At 43.8% G+C, this 23,888-nt stretch overlaps 1 protein-coding gene across 1 annotated transcript in view; it reads left to right on the top strand.

Annotated features, from left to right (window-relative positions):
* Positions 1-22,032, top strand: part of dpf1 (double PHD fingers 1) — a gene marked incomplete at its 3' end in the record, with an annotated part of 38,741 nt that extends 16,709 nt beyond the window's left edge. The window contains exons 6-12 of the mRNA XM_079224673.1: positions 906-995; positions 1,901-1,979; positions 2,113-2,244; positions 18,099-18,218; positions 20,337-20,449; positions 21,079-21,160; positions 21,962-22,032. Coding sequence (XP_079080799.1) covers positions 906-995; positions 1,901-1,979; positions 2,113-2,244; positions 18,099-18,218; positions 20,337-20,449; positions 21,079-21,160; positions 21,962-22,032 — 687 coding nt within the window. The remainder of the gene's footprint in view (positions 1-905; positions 996-1,900; positions 1,980-2,112; positions 2,245-18,098; positions 18,219-20,336; positions 20,450-21,078; positions 21,161-21,961) is intronic.
* Positions 22,033-23,888: the final 1,856 nt, after the last annotated feature.

Below are 23,888 nucleotides of genomic sequence, written 5' to 3'. Positions count from 1 at the left end.
TCAACACCGAGCCGTGTGCACACTCAGCTCTTCCCTCGCTGCTTATCTTTATCAGATGTTTCCCGGCTCAGATTAATGTTTTTTTATAAAATAAACCTGGTTTTCCTTCACTGAGGACAACAACTCTTGTCTTAAAATGAAGTTCAGTGTATTTGTCACGAGGAGCTCTACACAGCCTGTGAAAACAGCTGTAAACAGTTTTGCATTATGGGATATGTAGGAGTTTTTTTGGAGCTTGACTTATATTAAGGACGCAGAATCGGGACATCTTGGCCTCTGCCGCTTGATTTCTTTTTGTATGTGCCTCTCGTAAATCTGCTGACATAGAAGTGGAGGCTGTCGCTCATGGGAACCATGGGAGTGGTTGCCCTCCAACCGCAAGGTAGCCGGTTCGATCCCCGGTCTACTCATAGTTCTAATTTCCTTGAGCAAGGCAGTGACCTGTCCTTAATTAAGGATGGGTTAAATGCAGAGACTAATTGTGTAAGTCGCTTTGAATAAAAGCCTCAGCTAAATTAAATGTAATGTAAAAGTGCAATCCTAAATTGCGTGCTGTACCCCTTTTAATTTGAGAAAGTCCTATACCGCATCTTTTATTGCGATTAAATGGTGACACATTTGGCTATATTTAGTAACGCAATGGTTCTGCTCTTACGGTTGCTTCCTGCACTGGGATTATGCAAATACTCTCAAAATCAGCAGGAAGACGTGCAATTTCATGCGGAGCGGCACGAAAGCAAGTAGAGGCCTAGATGGTTGAGAGGAAAGCAAAAAAGAAAAGAAGAGGGGAAAAAAGGCACATAAGGGAAAGGAAACTAACTTACTTGTCTGACAGTCCATCTGTCTCTCTCTGTCTCTCTCTCTCTGTCTGTCTGTATCTCTGTCTGTCTGTGTCTCGTCCGTAGAAGCTGCTGGTCGGAGATTTCCCTCACGAGCTGGATGGTGACGAGATAGAGGAAGACGTCCCGAAACGCAAGAACCGTACCAAAGCACGGGTAAAACACAAATGTCATTTCAAGATTCCTCTCTTTTTTTTAATCCTGAAACTACCAGGAGACTGTTTGTCTGTCAGTGCAGAAGAGTGACACTCAGGAAGTCTCCCGACTTGACCCAGATCAAGCAGAGTCAAACTGCGATGTGAAAGTTCAGCCTGTCGGACACAGAGCGTAAGGAGTATGCTGATTCAGATTACTGTGCAACGAGAGCCATTCAGTGTGATTTAAATGGAATCTTCTACATTTAAACAACCCATGCAAGCGTATAGTGTAAGAGCCTGTGTTGCTGGTGTCAAAATGCCTCTCACAAGTATTACAGCAAAGCTTCTATTCCGATACGGTACATACATGGAGACATTGTACTAATTGCATCTACAGAAATGACACTTTTTTTTGTGCAACAGTTATTACAGAGAATAAATGCAAATGCAAAAAAAATGCAAATGCTATTTTTTTTGCAACTTTGATTAGATCAAACTGTGTCGTCTCCCCCCCCATCCCACACTCTTTTGGGGTGTCTTATGTGAAGATAATCAAGTGTTAACAGTGTATTCTGAAAATCATCACACGCATACACATGCTCACACACAGACACCAGGGTTGCTAATTGGAGCTGTTGCTCCCCTGCTAGGTGTCATCAGCCCCCTCCTGCTGGAAGTGGAGCTTTACACTGAGAGCAGATGATTACAGGAGAACGCAAACGCGTGTGTGTGTGTAGACACATTAACACTGTCGCGCTCTTTTTATCGCGCGTGTGCGTGTGTGTGTGTATACAGGACTTGTCTAACAAGTGTGGAACTTCAAACTTTTTGTTTCTATCTTGAGTACATGTGATTTTGCATGTGGCTGTCTGAGTTCTTACAAGTGTGTGTGTGCGTGTGTGTGTGTGTGTCCTCTCTCTGCAGGCCTGCGGTGTCGGGGGCATGAGGAAGAGACAAGAGCCGGCTGCCATCGAAGACAGAGACAAGCCTTACGTCTGTGACAGTGAGCGTTGCAACCTTATTTCTTTATTCCTGTTTCTCCTCATTCTTTTACATAAAACTAATTGCATACACTGTGTGTTTGTGTGTGTGTGTGTGTGTGTGTGTGTGTGTGTGTGTGTGTGTGTGTGTTACAGTCTGTGGAAAGCGCTATAAGAACCGCCCAGGGCTGAGTTACCATTACACTCACACACACCTGGCAGATGAGGAGGGGGAAGAAGACTCGGAGCGACACACACTACCCTTCCAGCGCAAGAACAACCACAAGCGTGAGTCTGCTGTGTGAATATTAAACTCATGTCCATCATCATCCATTATTTACTTACATGTGGAGTGTTTTTTTTTAAGCAGTTTCAGGATCATTCCAACAATCTTTAATAATCTGAATATTATCAAGAGCTATTGATCGTCTTGGAGTTCCTCCTGCAGCGTTGTAGATGACTGAGCCAAATTTCAAAGCTGACTTTTTCAAAATGGGTCGCCGTCCGACTTGGCTTCTTGAACTGGGTCAAACAAGTGTCGGACGCTGGCTCTGGAAAACGGGCTTTGTGTTCATGCAGCTTCAGTTGGGAGCTTCTGTGGAGATTCACAGACTCGCTACACAAGTAAAAACACGACAAACAACCAAACCAAAACAGTGGTACCTTTTTTGTTTTTTATTAGAATCGCGAGGAATGCTAACAGTAGCAACAAAAAACTGTTTTCTGGGCAATATGGCCGACATCAGGGAAACACTGTCCGTCAAACTTGGACTATGTATAAGCACCAAGCATCATTGACCTAAACACAGTCCGCATCCTCTTGATCCGCTTGATCCGGGAGGCCACGATGGAGCCAGGTCTGTGTAAAGATGTGGGCTCAACAGGCCGGTGCATTAGCCTCAGGTCCTCGCCGGATTTGCTTAGTTTCATCATCTCGGCTCTCCTCCCTCTCGGCACCGCTTCAGTGGCGTTTGGCCCGGCAGGTCTGGCTCGGTGGTCGGCCGTGGGCAGTTATCGCCTCGAGGTCCGCTCCCCACCAATGGATCCAATCCCCACGCTTCCTTCTCCAATGTTGATGAGTGTGTCCTGTCATATGACGCTAGAGCTCCGGTGGTAACGACAACAAATGGAGACTAAAAGGGAGCAAATTTCATCGGAGCGATGGCAGCATATACCTGCCATAGAATGACCACAAGGAATAACCTTGCATATGAATGGGGGTTAAACGGGGGTTAAATGTGCATTTAGATTAGATATTCCTTTAATAGTCCTGCAGTGGGCACATTTCAGGATTACAGCAGCAAACGGGTAAAGTGCACACAAGAGACATAGTAAAAAAATAAAATATAAGTAATAAACGGTAGAAAATAGTAAAATCTACAATACTAAATGATATATATATATATATATATATATATATATATATATATATATATATATATATATATATATATATATATATAGTAGATCTGCCTCCTATTTGTGTCTCCTGCATTAAAATCGTTTTTACTTTGTTGGACACTGATTAATACATTTCTGCTCATTATTCCATGTGGATAGCCAGAAGATGTGACACCTATTCTATTGAAGGTTGCACGTGACACCTTCAAATTAGTCTGGTTTCCCCAAAGCTAACTTAGCCAAGGGGTAATTTTACCTTTCTTTTGAAAGAATGTACTATTTAACCTTTTACTCTCGGGACTGCTGCAGCCCAGGGCTACAGTCACAGCCAGACCTCTTGTGTTAAAGGTCTGACTCTCACTTAAAATGCACAACCAGCTCGCCTTGATGATAATCCATAGAAAGAAAAATTACTCTTCACATAGAAGCCCGGTAAACTGTGTAATAAAATACTGGCTTTACGCTACAGCAAAAATGATCAGTATTGCCGTATCTCCGAAACACCGGAATGGATGTTCATCTTTACATTTTTTTAATCAGTCATCACCTATATGAGTTAATGTGACACTTCACACGGTTTGAACAGCGGCTACAGAGATGCATCGTCTCAACGAGGGAACAAACAGCTCCTCAATCAACACTTTTCAACTCTAAATGAGCGTCAGTGAACAAACACCATGTCAAACACTGAGAAATTACCGGCACACTCTACAACGTCTGCTGCATGTACCTTTCAGTTTGCGGTGCACAGTACGGCTGCAGCTATCAAAAGCTTAATGACAGAGTTTCAAAAGGTAGTGATGAAGATGTAAAGCTCAATGCTTACTTATGTCTTTGTTTGTTTTCTCTAGCGCCACTATAACATTCACATTTATGGTTTTGAGCGATAAGTCTTGACAACTATTGGATGGATTGCCATGTAATTTAGGACAAACATTCATCTTCCTCCTTAGGTTGAATTGCAATCTCTTTTGGTCATAAACCAAAGTCACCAAATACCTACAAAACCAATGACGCTCCTCTCACCCACAGTTGTACTTGGTGTTTAGTACTAATTAGCAAACGTTAGCATGATAATGCACAACATTAAGATGGTGAACATGGCAAACATTTTACCAGCATTGCCATTGTGAGCATGTTAGCAGGCTGACGTTAGCATTTAGCTCAAAGCAGCCTCACAGGGCCGATAGCATGGCTGTCGACCCTTGTCTTGAGTTAAGGGATGCTAGGTCAAGCATTTTACTTGATGTTTAGTGCTAATTAGCAAACGTTAGCATGGCAATGCACAAAATAAAGACCGTGAACATGGCAAACATTACACCAGCTTAGCATCAGCATTGCCATTTTGAGCATGTTAGCAGGCTGATGTTAGCATTTAGCTCAAAACAGCCTCACAGAGCTGATAGCATGGCTGTCGACCCTTGTCTTGAGTTAAGGGATGCTAGGTCAAGCATTTTACTTTAAGTCACACCAATACATCATTGACATTGAGAGGCCCAAGCCCAGTATCTAAGGAATTATATTCAGTTTCGACAATTCTACACCCTACGATTTACATCCAGTGACAAATCAGAAAGTTAAGTTAAGGAGGTCATGTCCGACCACAGGAAACAGACCTGCATCTGACTTTATTAAAGAAACATGTATTTTACATTTTTCCGTTAAAAACAATAATAATCGAAAGCAAGAATTTGAAAAACTTTTGCATTTGATGTAAAAAAAACACAAAAACCGACTGAATTTAATTTTTTTTGCAGAGTTTTGCAGAATCATCCAATATCAACATTCTCTGGCAAAGAGCTTTGAAAGCCACACACCTTATGAAGTCAGAGCACAATCTGCAAAGTCATCATTTCATCAGCATTAGACATTTTTAAGTTTCCCGTCCGCCAACGACGATGGCTTTATTCCATGTAGATGCTGCAATCAGCCTGCATATATCAACTGTGTCTTGGCAGCATACATGGAACAATTTAATGGAATGTGGCCACTAAAAACGTCATTACTTACCACCTGCGTTGGACAAGTTTTAATGCCCATCATGAAAAATGTCTCGTGTACATCTGGCTCGGGGACACTTACTCCCAATGAATATTGGTCACATCATTCCCTCTGGGACTTTTGGCTTTTATTTAATGAGATGAACTGCAGGAAGTGAGAGTTATTGCATTTTGGCAGACTTCCTGAAGCTCTAAAGGGGCCGAGTGCAAAACCACCATCCAGGTTTGTACGGCCATTTAAATAGTAGAGCATCCTTGTCCAGAATCACTTGGCAGTAAAAGACATTGAATGTTAGTGTCCAGTGTACATAAAGGTAGGCATCCCGCGATTGCACTTATGTCAAGGCTACAAAGGTTCAGCTAAACGTATCAAGGGCACCATAAGAAAGCAATAAATGCCACTGAACAACAAGCAAAGCAAATATTTAGGTTTCTGCAAACAGGTTATGATTCAGACCTCAGTCCTCCTCTCAGCTTGCAGCATCCACACTCACCAAATAGCTCGCCGTCTTTGTTTCTTGTGGCCATTTGTTTTCACCCCCAGAGCTTTTCTATCGGTGTGCGTTTTTTTGTTCGGCATTATCTTCTGTTTTTGTTTGTTTTTGAGCAACTTCATTTAAGCACAATAGCATGTATTTATCGTGCGGGAGATTGTGTTTTGGTCAGTAATTGTTAGTAAAATGGCTTCAGTTATTCACACTCCAAAAAACAAAAAAAACAAGAGCGATAGCTTTGGACATTTAAAAAGGGAGTGCAGACGATTATTCTGCTTTCTTTGTTTCTCGGGTTCTTAAAACAAGCAATTTGCTCACAATGAAACGCAGATAAACACACAAAAACATATACATATCCACATCATCTGTGCAGGCTGCTCTACAACAATGTCCACACTGAAACTATGCTGCCTCTCAGTTAATTGGCAGTGTGTGTTTTTAAATTGGCCTGTCTGACGATAAGACTGGCCCAGTATGGATGTGTGTGTGTGTGTGTATGTGTGTGTGTGTGTGTGTGTGTGTGTGTGTGCGGCCATGCTGCAGTCTTAGGTCTCTCCAGTGGAGGAGAGCAAGAGAGACAGCATTTGAATCGTTTAATATCCCCCATCACTCCCTCCCAAACAGTCAGTAATAACACACGCACACACACATGCACGCACACACACACACATGCACACATGCACACACACGCGCACACACACGTGCACACACCCATACATATACGCAGCCTCAGAAAATGCAATCTTCTCTGCTGAAATGAAAAAGGAAGCTTAGCCTTTTGGCTTGGTGTGTATGTGTGTATGTGTGCGTGTGTGTGTGCCCACATGCGCTAGTGCACATGCATTTGCAAAGTGTGTAATATGTGTGTGTGTGTGTGCATGAATTAATGTGTGTGTGTGTGTGTGTGTGTGTGTGTGTGTGTGTGTGTGTATGCCATTACCGTTTTCCCCCAATTTGCTGAGTGTCATGGAGGAGACTCCACCACCCTCCACCCTTCGGTATATTGCCACATATGTAATAATATTAACACGGCTCCCCGGAATGAGAGCAACCCAATATGCATAATTCATGCTGGCATCGGAAAGCGGTCTAGACGCTATATAGTGTGTACATGTTAGCTGCGTGCGCAACACGAGTGTGAGCTGAAACTTATCATTAAAACTATGAAACTCTGTCTTTTCTGAACCTCATCCAGCTCTGTTCTCTCTCTATCCCGCGTTTTTTTCTCCATCAGTGTGATAAATGAGAGATTATTCCAGCACGAGATGAGATTTTCCTTCCCTCTCTTTCTCTTCGTCCATCTTTCCCTCTTCTCGTGTGGCTCTGCATCCTCATTTAACCCTCCTCTCCCATCCCTCTCTGCTTCTCATTCTGCATTCTCTTCTCTTCGGTCTCGCTTCAGACATCTTCCAGCTTTGGGTTTCCTTTTAATTTATTTCTTTGTTTTGTGTCTACTACCCCCTTCCCGCTCATCACCACCAGAATCAACAACCACCACTGCTAAACATCCCCATATATCTGGATCCCAAATGATGTACTATTTACTTAAAATGAGCAGTGCCATTAAAATTCATGACTGCGCCTCATGGTATGTTTTTTTTTTTTTTTTGCTCTTCTTCTACTTCCTCTCCTCCAAACAGAAGGTTGGAGGTGGGGGTGGAGGGGTGGAGGGAGAGTTGGATACGGAGGGGGGCTCCTTTGGCATTGATGTGATGGTGGGAGGGGTGGGGGAAGACGAGGAAGAAGAGGAGGAGGAGGAGAAGGAGGAGGAGGAGGAGGAGTGGATGAATATGGGGGATGTTTACTTTAGAGGTCGGCCCTGCAGAGTCCACCTGAAAATTGGTTTTGTGGGTACAGAGAGAGAGAGAGAGAGAGAGAGAGAAGTAAATGAGAAAGAGAGAGAGAGAGAGAGAGAGAGAGAGAAGTAAATGAGAAAGTGAGAGCGGAATAGTGAAATAGCAGGAACAAGATAAATAGATTGCAAGAAGGACACAAACTGAGAGGAACAACAACTGTGAATATGAGAGAGAGAGAGAGAGAGAGAGAGAGAGAGAGAGAGAGAGAGAGACAGAGAGAGAGAGAGTGGGGGATGAGGAGGAGGGGGGTAGTTGTCATTAAATCCCCCCCTCTCTCAAATCAGAACCGAGATTCAGAGGCCACTTTATCTGGACGGACAGACGGTCCGACAGTGTGGAGCAGCAGGGACGCTCTGACTGTGTGTGTGTGTGTGTGTGTGTGTGTGTGTGTGTGTGTGTGTGTGTGTGTGTGTGTGCACGCCTGTATGTGTGTGTTTGTTAAAAAAATGCACACAGACACACATTTTTTTTCTTCTTTTGGTGCATGTGTGTCTGTTTGTGCCGTGTGAATGTGCTGTATGGGCAATCATGCCCAACTCTGTGTGTGTGTGTGTGTGTGTGTGTGTGTGTGTGTGTGACATGTAATTGAGCCCTTTGAAGGTCAGCGTCCCTCTTCTACCACTCACCATTAATGGTTGTTGTGTTTTTTTTCTTCTTTCTCCCCTCTCCAGTTTTTTTTTTTTTTTGTACCTTGTGTCTCAAAATGGCCTCCCTGTCCTCCTCCCGCTGTCTGCAGACAGAAAGGAGTGAAGGACGAATTTTGATCAACCAACATCAATATAAAACAACGCTGAGAGCCCAAAATGGCCACTCCCCGCTCTGAGTCTATTGTCACTCCATAACACTCCTCGTTTTTTCTCTCTCTCCACATCTTCTTGTGAGAGTAAGACTCCACTCTTGTGTTTATTGCTCGAGCCAATACATTGTCCGTTAGAGCAGCGTCACTAGAAAGAAACAGATGTGCTTCTCTACTGGGACTAGTGTGTGTGTGTGTGTGTGTGTGTGTGTGTGTGTGTGTGTGTGCCATCGTCTCGGCATCGAAAGATGTTTGCCACCAGAACTTTTCATGCCACCAATTTCTGAGTGTGATTTTCAGAGGGGGAAACAAGTAAAGTAATGCGTTTTAAATTGAAAGTGTGATACATGTTTTTAATTGCAGTGAGCATTTTTTTTAAACGCTTTTAAAGTTTTGTAGATATCTGATGAGTTTTCTTGCTCTCATGGAGAACGACAAAGCTTTCCAAATTGCCCAAGATGCCTGTGCTTAATGAGTCGTCTTGTAAACTTCTTCCCAATGGGCTCCAGTGGTGACGGCGCAGAGGTGTAATTGCATGTTAATGAGCATATGTGTGCCTAAATTGCCTATTATTTGTGTGTGTGCGTGTGTGTGTGTGTGTGTGTGTGTGTGTGTGTGTGTGTGTGTGTGTGTGTGTGCACAGCAGCTACAGGAAAACATGGCTTTGTGTTTTGCATTCAGAGTTGTTGTTTCTTCTAATTGAACTTCTATTTCCAGGCCTGTCCTGCATCACAAGACATTTTTAAATTCTAATTTCCTGGATTGATTTTGTGCGTCCGCTTCACGTCACGCGTTTCCTCACACGTTAAGGCGACACATGTTGCAGGTGGAGAGCGTGCGGTGCTTCTTTCTGGATGTCTTCTGAACTTTTCACGTACACACCGGCATTCCTCCCCAGCTCTTGATTGGTTGATTGTTGCCGCTGCTGCACGGCTGGAGGAAAAGGAAAGGGAGAATCGGCTGTTGCCTAGCAATCCGGTTGCCATAGATACCATGTCATGGCTCCCTTCCTAAAGACTACACTGTTATGTACATTGAAAAGAGAGAGAGAGAGAAAGAAAGAGAGAAAGAAAGTAGGAAAGGGATGCATGGAGAGAATAGAAAAGAGGAGGAAGAGAGGAGACAGACGGAGAGAAGAATGGAAGAAGTTGAAGTATGGGAGAGAAAAGAGGGAGCGGAGGAGTTCATTAAGGATAACATAAAGAACAGGAGGAGAGAGAGACGGGAAAACAGACAAAAGACAGAAGCAGAGCGAGGAGCAGAGAGTTATACTAAAGAACCAGAGTCTCTTCATGATTCATCATATAGATTCCCCCAGACAGTCGCAGTGGTGCAGGCTGGGTAATATCGGAGTCTGCTTCATTTGGTATTCTGTCTTAACATGTGGCGCTGTGGCTTGCCGGCTGCTCGTGTTCGTCGGTTGCCTTGGCCATGTTTGGATATGCTCCCACCCCACCGCAACCCCCCCCCCCCCCCCCCCCCCCCCCCCCAAACAGCAACAGCACCCCACCCACCCCGACTCCACCCGCACACCGTCCATCTCTGTGTGACTGTAACGGTTACTGTAGGAGAGGAGAGGACGGAATGAGAACCAGCAACAGTTTCAGAGAAGGCGTATTCATACATTATTTCTACTATAATGCAAAAACATCTCCACATGCGGATTTACATTTACATTTACATAGTGCATTGGTGATTTTTAGTCGTGAAAAGTTCTCCGTATTCTGTCAGATTAAAGCGCCAATACTTTGTGGAAAAGAAGAAGAAGAAGAAAAAATCTGTCTGTCGCATAAAACCGTGGCTTTTTAGAATCCTGGTTTGTTTGGAATAAAATCCTAATTAGTAGTTAGCGCAAGCAGCGATAGCCACCTTGACTGAATACACAAAGAAATCTGCACCTACTCCAACTCCCCCGTTCCAGTGCCAAAGCGCCACAAATGATGGGATGCATGCGTTTTCCCTTTCACTTTGTTCTTTTTTTGTGTGCAAAATTTTCCTTTTCTCTTTTCCTCATGTTTTGTTTTTGGCCAGCTGGTAATTATTTTTTTTTTGACACATAACAGCACCGGGCTGACGCACATGTATAGTGGACCATGTGAGGTTGGGCACAATTCAAACAGGATTTCACAGTCACATGCCCGGCCGGTTCTCTCCCCGGAACAAAATAGGATTAATTATTTGCATTTTAACTCTTCATCGACAGGGACACAAGCCTGCACTGGCTAAGTGGCTCTTTTTAAGTGTGTGCAAATGTGAGTACATGTGCACAAAGTGTGTGCACGTGCATGCACAGAAAGTGTGTATGTTTGTGTCTACGTGCGATTTCTTTAAATGTATGATTCATGGGGGAGTTGGTGTCTTTGTGTGTGTGTGTGTGTGTGTGAAAGAGAGATATTGGCATGTGTGTCTCTTTGCAAAATGTGCACATATCTGCAGACTGCAGAGCCTGACGTACTGTGTGTTGTGTGTGTGCGTGTGTAGGTGTGCGTGTGTGTGTGCGTGTGTGTGTGTGTCTCTGTTTCTGTGGGTCAGAGTGATTACAAAGCAGCAATAGATCAAGTTTTATTATGCACCAAAACTGCCTCTGTCCTCTTTACTTTGCAATGTCATCTCTGCACACAAGCTCACATTGCACACACACACACACAAATGCATGCATCCAGACCCACAATGCACTGGGAGTTACGCAACCTGCTGACTGGACATGAGTGAAAGTAGTACTTGTGTGTGTGTGTGTGTAAGGGTGAGGGGTGGGGTAGGTTTAGAGGGTGCAGGGATGGAAAAAGAGCAGAAATGTGGGAGAAACAGAGGGAAAAGAGAGCACTGGTGCAGGCATTAGTGTGACAACAGATGGATTGCAGGAAAGAGTTCCAATTTCCTTTTTTTTTAAGAGTAAAGCAGAGGGAAGAAAAAAATAGATGGATACTGAATAAGGGAAAGGGAAGCGAAGAGATGAAGTACAATGAAGCGCAGAGAAGAGATCGAATCAGAGGCAGAGAGAGCAGCAGCAATAATGAGAACGCATGAAAGTGCAAAGAGGAAGAGGATGGGTGCAGGAGTGAGAGTGAGAGGATGAAGATGGGAAGAGAAAGAGAAAGAGAGAGAGAAAGGAAGCCGGTGACTTTTCATCTGTGACTGACGGTTTCCATCTGAATGCATCTGCCTCCTTCTCTGCATTAAAAAAAAAAAAAAAAAAACCTGAAGATGTCTCCTTGAGCATTTGGGGCTTTTGTGTCTGTGTGAATCGGCATTTATGTGCTTTTTATTTGTTTATCCTTTTGTTTCCTCTTAAATACGTGCATTTTCTGTGACTGTAATTATGTGTCTGCATCCGTGTGTGTGTGTGTGTGTGTGTGTGTGTGTGGCTGCACGAGGTTACACGGACTCTCATTCATCATGTTAAAGAGAGCAAGTGGGGGATGGGACTGAAACTGGACTGCAAAAGTTATTATGCAAAGGCTGGGTTGTAAATCTTTGAGTGTGTGTGTGGGTGTGTGTGTGTGTGTGTGCGTGTGTCTGTGCGTGTGTGTGTGCTCTACTGTACATGTGTGGTTGTGGGTGTTTTCATCTGTGTGTGCATGTGTGCTCTCATTGTGCTTGTGTGTGCGTGCGCTACTCCTGAGAGGCTCTCCTCATTAAGCAGCGAGGCGACAGGAGTGCAGCGTGTGTGTTTTCACACACCGCTGCTCCGATACAACGGGAGACACTTTTTTCTTCTTCACCCTCCCTTCCTTCTCTCCCCTTTGTGCTTCCTCATCTTCCTCCTCCTCCTCCTCCTCCTCCTCCTCCTCCTCTTCTTCTTCTTCCTCCTCTTCCTCATCTCTTTTCTCTTTCCCTCTTTTTGCCCCATTCATTCTCGAAATCCTTCCCTGCCTGCTCCTCCTTATTTTCTTCCTCCTCCTCCTCTTCCTCCTCTTCTTCTTCCTCCTCTCTTTTCCCTTTCCCTCTTTTTGCCCCATTCATTCTCGACATCCTTCCCTGCCTTCTCCTCCTCCTTCTCCTCCTCTTCTTCTTCCTCCTCTCTTTTCCCTTTCTCTCTTTTTGCCCCATTCGTTCTCAAAATTCTTACCTGCCTGCTCCTCCTTATTTAATTCCTCCTCCTCTTCTTCCTCTTCTTCTTCCTCCTCCTCTCTTTTCTCTTTCCCTCTTTTTGCCCCATTATTTCTCGAAATCCTTCCCTGCCTGCTCCTCCTTAATCTCATCTTCTCTTCTTCCTCCTCCTCTTCCTCCTCCTTCTCCTCCTCTTCTTCCTCCTCTCTTTTCTCTTTCGTCTTTTTCCCCATTCGTTCTCGAAATCCTTACCTGCCTGCTCCTCCTTAATCTCATCTTCTCTTCTTCCTCCTCCTCTTCCTCCTCCTTCTCCTCCTCTTCTTCCTCCTCTCTTTTCTCTTTCGTCTTTTTTCCCCATTCGTTCTCGAAATCCTTCCCTGCCTGCTCTTCCTTATTATCATCTTCCTTCCTCCTCCTCTTCTTCTTCCTTTTCTCTTTCCCTCTTTTTGCCCCATTCGTTCTCAAAATCCTTACCTGCCTGCTCCTCCTTCTTCTCTTCTTCCTCCTCCACCTATGAGCCTCCTCCTCATCCTCACCCCTTCCTCCCATCTGCAACTGCAGTGCCGGAGTGTTTGTTGCCTTCTGTAATTGTGAGGAACAGATACACTCTGAAAGTGAAAAGCGCTCTCAACACTCAACCAATCGCTTGTTAATCCCCATCTCAGCCTCAGTCTTGATAAATCAAGTTTTGTATCTTATGCCATGACGGTCGCCACGGCAACTCGGGCTCCTTTTGTTAATGGCGGAGGGTTACCTTCATGTGTACCGTCACGACAGAATAGAAAAGTGTTGAAGAAGTAAAACAGGAACATTAAGTCCCCTCAATCAGTTCAAGAGAATGCCGTGCAGAGGGTCGTGATATTCTTTAACTTTCTATAAAATCAGAGAGAAAAGGTACAAAAAGTGAGATGGAAGAAAAAGTGAGAAAAGTCAACAGGTTTGCCGATTTGTTTGCGTGTGTGTGTGGAGAAAGAGGTAAATTATTTCGGCTGGAATCACTAAATTGATGAGGCTTCCATGCGGCCGGCAGAAGGACGAGATTATCGACCAGCCAAGAGTCTGTGCTATTGATTCCAGGTCAAAGTGAGACGGAGGGGAGGGAGGAAGAGGAGGATGAGGATGAGGTTTGAAGGGAGACAGAAAGGGAGACACTGGAGGAAGAAGCATGGTGGACAATGCAGGACATCGGGTCACGACTTCTCAATATTTAGGTTTCTGGACTTCTTCACAAGGTTGCTCCTTTTTTTAAATACAGTTGCAGTTAATAAATGTTCTTCCTGCAGAAATAGTCACATCATCTTCAGATGAAATTATTCTCTCAGGGTTGAAAATATAATTTTTCAATTATTTCTGTTGCAATTTGTTTGTGCAAAGTGTTTCTCTACTTAAAAAAACAAAAACACACTGTGGACACTATAATAAGTTTACAAATGTATCTTTTTTCTCCACTTTTTGTTTTTTCTTCCACCTAAAAAAAACATTATTAGTGTTAAAAAATGAAATTTTGCCATGTTTGAAAAAGAAAAGAAGTGCCTCATCAAATTCCTGAATACATACATAACACATGAAAGGAGATAAAATAAAGTGAGACGTGTGAGCATAGACAATTATTTTTGCTAAAAGTGAGAAGGAAGACTTTCATTTGAAAAGAGGAGCCGGGCGAGAGGCGGTTCAGAGAGCGAGATAACGACGCAAGGTAACGAAGGAGCAGCATGGAGGAGGAAGGGAGAGAAAATGAGACAGGGGGGGGGGAGAGAAAATTATAAGCAGAGAGGGAAGGACGGGGAAGGGTAGGTGTTTGGTGGGGGTGAGGAGCATTTGAGGATTCATCTCTTGCTGGATAATTCCCAGGAGGATCTCTCTCCAACACTTGAAAGCTGTGAAGTGTGCGGTTCTGCTCATACTCCTCCTGGTAATTGGAAGAGGAGCGGAGGGGAGGGAGGGAGGAGAGGGAGAGGAGGGTCAGGTAAAGGAGGGAGGCAAGAAAAGAAATGGGCAAGAGAGGAGGAGGAGGAGGGTGGCTGAAGGAGGTACAGATTTAGAAAACGGAGAGGAAAAGGAGCAGAGGTAAAACTAACAAGAGGGTTAGAAGAAAGAGAAAGAGAACACTTCTTCTTCTTTTTTTTATCAACCTGGCTTGTATCAGTGTTATTCTTGCTCATTAGTTCACTCCTTTCTATTCTCTCTCACCCCTCCCTCCCTCCCTCCCTCCCTCCCTTTGCCCGGCGATGGCGTGTCTGCGGTTGCAGGCGGCTTCTGAAACACGGCCGCAGGCGTTTAATCATTGATGGAGTTTTTTTGCCTCCATGCAGGCAGGCCAGCGGGCAGCCCCGGCTCACTCGCATGCGTCAGGACCTGCTGATTCACTCTCTGGGGCCTTCAAGCGCACACACACACACACACACACACACACACACACACACACACACACACACACACACACACACACACACATACACACATACACTTACACACACACACACACACACACACACACGCAGGGACGACTACAAAGGCAAACAGGGATGCACACAGACTCAGATAAAATATAGCCTGAATATGTGTGTGTGTGTGTGTGTGTGTGTGTGTGTGTGTGTGTGTGTGTGTGTGTGTGTGTGTGTGTGTGTGTGTGTGTGTGTGTGGCGTTCCACATGTGTGCCTGTCTAGTTTATCCCACAAGGGATTGCGAGGCCCAATCAGCAGCAGTGAGCCCGAATAAAAAATATATATAAAAGCAGCGAAGATGAAAAGCACTTTATTTGACCAGAACAAGGAAACAGAGGCGTGTTTGCGTTGGCTCCAGGGCTGCACGGCACATATGTCTCTGCAGCGCTAGCAGTATACGTCCTTCTGCCAGACTCGGTAAACATCTGGCCCGTGTTGTTCTTACTGTAAAAGAAGTAAATACACTTATATGCTGTATGTATTAACTGTATTAACTCTGGCATGTTTACATCTTGTGTTTCACACTGATGCTCTAAATAATAAATAGTGTCAGTCGGTCCATCACTTTGGACCAGACGGAAATATCTCAACCACTATTGGATGGTTTGCCATTACATTTGGTACATACTGTACAATAATATCCATCCTCAGGATCAATTGTGACAATTTGTCCAATACTTTGTTTTTAATAAAAATACCTGCAAAAACTAATGACCGTGCAGGTGAAGATTTAGTAAACATGGGCTTATAATCAGCATCATTTTACATTACATTTCATTTAGCTGACGCTTTTATACAAAGTGACTTACAATAAGTGCAATTCCACCATGTGTACAAACTCAGAACAACAAGAATCAAGAAAAGTAGAATTTTAATAAAGTTAAACTACAAAGTGCTATTAGTAAGTACCATCGTGCTACTAAAGTGCTACTACGGCGCTACCTTCCTTATTCAAGGTGTAGTCGAAAAAGATGTGTTTTTAGTTTGCGACGGAAAATGTAGAGACACTAGTTAGTGTCAAAACTAGCAGAACTTACTCAGTTTTGTTTATCGCTCCATTGTACAAAATATGTCACCCTTCAGAATTAAAAAAACTCCCTGTACCTGCTTAACATCAACATGTTAGCATCGTTGTAAGCATGTTAGCTCAAAACACCACAGACAGCTACAGGAGAAATTAAGCAATGTCGCATTTCACCTATGAGTCTTATACTTCTGTTATGATAATAACGGCAATCTTCCTCTGCGGTGCCGTTGCAGAATTCAATATCATCCTATAAATATCACATCGCTTGAAATGAAGCACCACACTGACTTTCTGATGATTTTTTTAATAAAAGTTGGGGACAAATTGGCCGGGACCTATCTGCTTAACCCTCGCCAGCACACCGGCCCAATGATGTGCATGTGTGTGTGTGTGTGTGTGTGTGTGTGTGTGTGTGTGTGTTTTTTCTATAATGAAAAAGTATCATCTTTTTTTTAAAGCTGACGCAAGCGAGATCTCATAACAGGAAAAAAAAAAGGAGATTACGGAGAATTATGTGGATGGAGCCATCTGCGTTGAAATAATACGTCGTGAATTTCAGGTGCAAGACGACGTTTCTCCTGATGGCCGAGACTCGGTTCAATTATTTTATAATGCAGGGAATTGGTAGCGGTGGAAATCCTCGTGCACATGTTACATTTCAATATTAATTCCATAGATACAGTCGTCTCTCCACTTTCATCACCACACATGAAAGTGCACAGCCCAGCAGTAAAGTCCTATGCAGTTGCTTTCTCTCAGTAAAGATGACAGCCTCTTGCTCTTTTTTTTTTTTTATCTGCTCAGAGCACTCCTGTTGAATTCTGCATGTAGCAGGTACAGCTCATCTTTTCCCTCCCCTGTCTGTCATCCTGATCAGAGAGTTTTTTATTATTATTTTATTTCGAGGAGGATTAAAGCCAGACCCATACTGAGTAGAAAACCCAATCTCTCTCTCACTCCTCCTTCTTTTTTCTCACCCCCTTTCACCCTCTTCCCTTCCGGCCAAACCAAACTCCACCCTGAAATGGATGGATTAAATGACCTCTCTCTGTCTCGCACATGCACACGCTATCACCTGCAGCACTGTCTGTGTCTGCCTTTTTCTTTTTGTCTTTCTGCAGAGCGAATGGCTTTCTGTGCGTGCCAGATATATATATATATATATATATATATATATATATATATATATATATATATATATATGTGTGTGTGTGTGAAACTGCGTAATCCACTCTATGTTACTCACCGTTGCCTCGTCCTGCCTGGTGAGTCATTGTTGAAGAACCTGTCCATCGCGTTAAAGCGCACATACAAAATAGTCTGCAGTGGTTATGTGATTGCTTCCATTAAAGTGATTATGCAATCAACAGCAGTAAGACAGACAGGGACACAGACAGTCGGAGGGATGCGAGCAGACGTGGAATGCATACACACACATATGTACACAGCGCTCAGGCAGGCAGGGGGAATTTCTCTCTTGTTAATAATCATTATGAAACGGCTTCACGTGGAGCTCTTGCCTCTCCTCGCTCAGCAGGATGGCAGGTCTGTCCTGACAAAATCCCTATGCATGCACACACACACACACACACACACACACACACACACACACACACACACACACACACACACACACACACACACACACACACACACACACACACAGAGAGAGACACACTCTCATACTCCCGTCATTCCTCAGTTCCTCCTCCCTTGAAAACACCAGACCCTGGGGGCTTCCAGCAGGCGTCCTTCTCTGTGCCTCCCGTCCCAGGCTCCGGCTCCGGCTCCGGCTCCGGCTCCGGCTCCGGCTCCGGCCTACACCGGTGCTCGTTTTGAACAAAAGCAAACAGATGGATAAGTAGAGAAACAGACAGAGAGAGTGCTGCGCCCAGCTGGCCCCGGTGTGCAGTCTGGCAACAGGGACTTATAGTTACAGATCTATTTTCCTCTTATTCGCTTTACATCTCCACAATTTTATCTCGTTTCACCCTCCCTTCGGCAAAAGCCCATGCAGGAGTAGACTGAACTCGTTTCTGACCTGCCTCCCTCTTCTTTTTTTCTCCCCTCCAGCCAAGAAAGCACCGGACGGCTCAGTGATCGCCAACGGCTACTGCGACTTCTGCCTCGGAGGCTCAAAGAAGACCGGCTGTCCTGAAGACCTTATCTCCTGTGCGGACTGTGGACGCTCAGGTAGGGCACCGCGGAAGGGGATGATTGGCAGGAGGAAGGCGGTCCTCTGTTGATGCACAATTTTTGAAATGTTCCATTTTGATGAGCATAGATTTCGTATTTACTATATAAATAAATGCAAGTTTCGACTCCTGTTACGCTTCAATGGATGGACCATACCAGTGTTTTGTTCTGTTTTGTTTTAGCCCGCCTACTACAAATCATGTACAGTCTTATCAATACACATTTGCTGTTATGTTTTGGATTTGTTTATGGGGTTTTCTCACCTTCCAGGCAGCTACGGGTTTACTTTTTTTTAACGATGGTGGCCCCGAAGGACAAATATAAAAACATACAAAAGTAGTTTACAAATGGTATTTCACGAATGTTAGCTAACGCGGTAGCATCACCTCACATTATATGTGACTTTTAGCAATGAACGTAACACGAACAAAGTACTTTGAGGACTTATTGTCCTTAGAAGGCCACCGTACATAAAACAAAATGAAATTAAAGCCTGCTTTTATTTGTGTCACTTTGTAATACTTTTAAGTGCAGGTTCATTTGATTACTGTTAAGTCACATAACTTGAAACACATACATGCATCTTCTCTGTAAGTTAATTTCCCTTCTGGCTGCCTGAAAGGTAGAAAACACACAAAAACTTCGTAAAAACAATATGACATGCTTTGGAAAACCGTGGCTATAATGTAAAATGTGCTAAAATCTTCTCTGCAAGAAGAATTAATTGTTGCTGCTTGAGAGGTGTAAAAGTGCCAGGAATAAATAATGCGCTTCAAAACATTATTTTAAAAAGAATCAACACCTGATAATAAAGTGCTGTTCTTTATACAATATAATCCATTTATGATAACACTATAAACACAGTCAGAGACAGAATTAAGCATTTTATAACTTTTTGTAGAGTACCAAGGATATTAAATAGATGAAGTACATCAGATGCAATTTTTTATATTTAACAAAATTGCATGCAACCCCAAATATATGCAATAAATATGATGTAACTGTCAGAAGTGCATAAACACTATGGCACTTATTTGCATTTGAAGTGGTCTTATTGATTGATCGCAGTGTTCTCAAACAAAAGAATGGCATTCAAATATGAATGGATACAATTAAATGTAATCTTGGTGTGACCTTCTTGTCTGACCCCAAAAAAAAAAAAAAAAAACACAAAATCTGAATGTTGTCTGCTGCATTCCTTTCAATCCTGGCTGCTTGTAAACAACCTCCTTTACAACTGTGATATAACCCGTTCTCTTTTTCTTCTTTTCGAGACCGTGTCCCATGTGCTGCGAGAGCTCCGATGAGTCTGTGAGAGAACGGCCTCCTTTAGTGTGTACTGTGCTTGTGAAGGGTGAATCTAATCAGAGTAGAAGTCAACAATGATTTATTTGATCAAATATGGTTGTGTTATTATTTCCCCATTATAAATCCCGTATGTTTTGGTTTGTGGGATGTGCTTGTATATGTGTATACATGCAGAGATTGCAGTGTACACGGTGAAGAATTTGTGAACTTATTTGCTTGATTGCATGTACTGTGTATACATATTTTTCTCGAACCTGTTTTTTTTCCATCTGAAAAATAAAAAGCAGAACTGAAAGGATTTACGTGATTTGTAGTGAATGGGCTGCGGCATGCTAAGCATTGGTATGGTCCTCTTCTTGATAAACACGCACAAAGAAGACGAATGAAGCTCAGGAGACAAGGATGACAAAACAATGTTTCTGTTGCCGTGATGATGTATCAAGCAAGTACCTGGAAAGATTTTAATAACTGGGTTAAGGAGGGAGATAGAAGTGGCCTGCAATGGAAAAGGACACGTTGTTTTCCATTTGAAATGACATTTGTTTTAAGTTAAAACCAAATTATACATACAGTATCATACATTTTAGCTATGTGAAAAGACCAGCTTTCAGATATATTCACATCTGTACCCTCCCGTTTAAATAGAGATAAATCACGTATGTCGTATGACAACAATCTAACAGATAGATATAATAGGTAGATGATAGATGACTGTCCTCAAAATACAGAAAGCGATGGTGAAAAACGTTGTGTGGGCGTGTGCTTGTGTGTCTGCGTGTGTGCTTGTGTGTGTGTGTGTGCACTCAGGCCACCCGTCCTGTCTGCAGTTCACAGTGAACATGACGGCTGCGGTGAGGACTTATCGCTGGCAGTGCATCGAGTGCAAGTCCTGCAGTCTGTGTGGCACCTCTGAGAACGACGTAGGTTCTCACTTTATGCATACATGTTAACTCCCCGAACACATGTGGCAGCACACACACACACACAGACACACACAATACTGGGAAAAATGAAAACTAACGCTTGAATTTAGGTTTCATACAGTCTTTTATAGGAAGGCCAAGTTTACTTTATTGATCCCTGAAGGAATCCACTTTTTGAACATTGATCCAGGAGCTAATTTAGATTAATTGCTTTGCTCACAGACGTTTTGAAACGCCACAGGGAAGAAACCAATTTTCTTTTTCAAGATGCATACATGTCAACATTGTTTTTCTTTTATTCCCGAAGAGTAAGCAGGTATTTGTATTCACACAAATTGTAGTGCAGACGATGAAGTCACAGTGCAGGTTATTATTTTCCGTCGACTTGAGAGAGTAAAGAATTATTTCTGTGAGGAGAATTTTTCCCAAAATAAAAATCCACAGTGTTTCAAATAGATGATTGGATTCTCAATAATAATAAAAAAGTACACCTCAACCCTTTAATGGTGTTATTATTACACAAATTCATATTTTCAAGTGCTACACACATTAAATCGATGCTCCTGCTCCTTTCAAATCCCACGTAATAACATCTGCTTATATGTGAACACTCTCCCCTGATCCAGGACCAGCTGTTGTTCTGTGACGACTGTGACAGAGGCTACCACATGTACTGTCTGAGCCCTCCCATGTCTGAACCACCAGAGGGTACGTATGACAACAAGAAGAGTGCATGCATCGAAAATCATCAAGAGATGCCGGGACTTCTAAACCTGTGGGGTGGGAAACCCATCTGAGAGAAGATGGACTTGTTGTGAATCGGCGTCTCTTTATCGAGAGCGTAACGGTCCTGATAGTGCGGCCGTGGGCACAGAAACGGAGCAGGTATAACACATCTGCTCAAATTAAATCCCGTCCGCCTGCTGCACCGCAACAGACAAGATGGCTGCCCTCGGGATGTTTGGTGGCGTTGTTGTCATGGAAATGAGTATAGTAGAAAAGATAATCTGTTTCCATGGCGAGAGTGTCACTTGGCTGAACATACAGTGGCGGTGGCACTTGTGTTCAACACTCGCTAACAGTGTCGCGCTCGGCCCACGCACACACACACGCTTTGCATTTACAGGAAGCGTTTCTTTTTTTACTTCCGCAGGCGTCGGTTCTTTTAAAGGTTTACTCTCCAGGCGAGCTCCCACACGGGGAAATGTATGTTTGTATACATAACGTCTTTTAGGCGTGATACGGCGAGGGTCGACGTGCACTCGGGGATGCAGTTTCTGATGTTTAATTAATGTCACAAATCCCGGAGCTCAAATCCAAACCAAAGTAGTTGTCAAATCCCCTGCAGCCGCAATCCACAGGCACAGCATGTGGTGTTTTAACATGCAGCTTTAATTTACAGTATTACTTAACGCTCTGTCTAAAGTGAGGGATTAATCCACAAGCCTTCACAATGGCGGTGATTGAACTTCCTGCGTGTGTGTGTGTGTGTGTGTGTGTGTGTTACAGGGAGCTGGAGCTGTCATCTGTGTCTGAGACACTTGAAGGAGAAGGCCTCAGCCTACATCACCCTCACTTAATCCGCGGAGCTGCGCCTCATCCTCTCGGCCCTTCATCCTCTCCCAAAGCCACCTCTTCGTCACCCCTTCTCTGTGCCTCAGCTGACCCCCCCCCCCACACACACCCAACCCCACCACCCACTGCCCCTCCTCCTCCTTCTCTGATCTATTCGTCGCCGCCACTTCCTCCTCCACAATCCGTCCCGGTGACCTCTGACACGACTGAGCACACAGCACCCGCAGCGCTGCACCCTTTCTTGAAACGTCTCTCCAGCCGCAGAACCGACCTCCGACCTCCGTCCTTTTTTCCGTGGTCACGCACACATGCCCCGATGCTAGACCCCCCCCCCCCCTCCCTCGGCCCCCACCTACACCTCCACCTCCACCCCTTCCTGAGCAGGAATTCATCAGCTGGCAATAAGTTTGCTAGCGAGACACACACACTCCAGGCTGCCAAGAGCACTTCAGAGGTATACCGCTCCACAAGAACCCTCTTAAGGGCCCTCGGAAGAGCCCTAATGATCTTCAGCTGCAACTCAGTCAAGTAGTGAGTGAGAATTAATAAGACGGATAGGTGTTAGGCTGAGGACAGGGCTTGGAAGACCCTGGATAAGCGCGGAGCAGCAGGTTTCAGTGTTAGCCAACTGTGAAATATACACCTAACCAAAATTTCATTTACTCCCTCTGTCCTTTTACCCTGTACTGAGCTGAGACGTTGAACTCTGCTCCACTATTTGTCTGCAGGGCTCGCTGCAGACAAAGGGAGGCAGGGAATTGTACAGAATTCAGACTGGCTCTCTATCCACGCAGTCTTCAAAAAGAACTTCCCCCCCTCACGGAGATGCAACAACGAGCATCTGGCCAGGAACTCAGACCATCTTTGACCTCACCGCGTCTCCTTTCTCCTTGCATGGGGTGTCCACACATTAACGATGCATTCTTGGGATCGCCGCCGAAGGTTTTTATTGTGTTTCGGATGTGATCCTCGGACGGGAGGAGAGACGGATTGTTCTCTAATCAGCCGATCAAAACAGTGTATTTAAAAATGACATTTTAGGCTTAGCATCGCTCACAAATCCTTTACCTGACCTTTAATCGCCCTTCTATGAAACAATGACTGTGAGGCCAATGCGAGACTGAAACACTGCTGGTGCTTGGTGTGTATTACCTGTGTGTTAAGAATGTAGGATTGACGTGTGGACAATGCAGAACTTTGTAAAAAAACTTCTTTTTTATGATTCCTTTTTTTATTTACATTTTTGTTTTTCATTTGCATGTCGTTATTTGAATTGTTTTTAAAGACTTTTAATTGAAATGGGGAAAAAAAGCACACTTAATTCGCAATAATGTGTTTGTGATATGAACTATTTTGGCCAAACTGGGTGTGTTTTAAACTCTGTGTGTGCCTGTGTGTCTGTTTGTGTGGGTTTATCTGAGCACTACAGTAGCTGTAGCTCCATGCTAGGTGGTGTCTGTGAGAGGATTAGAGTGGCGTGAGGGTGACGTGAATGTAAGGAAAGTCAACATTAACCTGTTCAAAGTCATTGTTTTGCAAGTCACAAGGCTCACGTCTTGGCACTGACGTCCTGAGTCAAGATCAGCAAGTGTTAAAGACATAGTTTGACCTTTTGAGCAATTAACATGGCACTCAAAGTGTAAAACTCCACCAAAAAACAAGTTATGGTTTTTACGAGGGGCCATAGTGCCACGCATAACCCCTCGTAAAAAAATAAATAGCTTGTCACTTTTACCCTTTTGGTTTCGCACAGATTAAACAAACGAGATATAGACCAGACACATAGGTTGACAGAGCCAGGCTAGCTGTGTCCGATCTTTATGCTAAGCTAACTGTCTCCTGGATGAAGCTTCATATTTAT

This window comes from Taurulus bubalis (assembly GCF_910589615.1).
Source record: "Taurulus bubalis genome assembly, chromosome: 10".
Lineage (NCBI taxonomy): Eukaryota > Metazoa > Chordata > Actinopteri > Perciformes > Cottidae > Taurulus > Taurulus bubalis.
The sequence above is the reverse complement of the archived record's forward strand: the minus strand, read 5'-3'. Positions and strand labels throughout refer to the sequence as shown.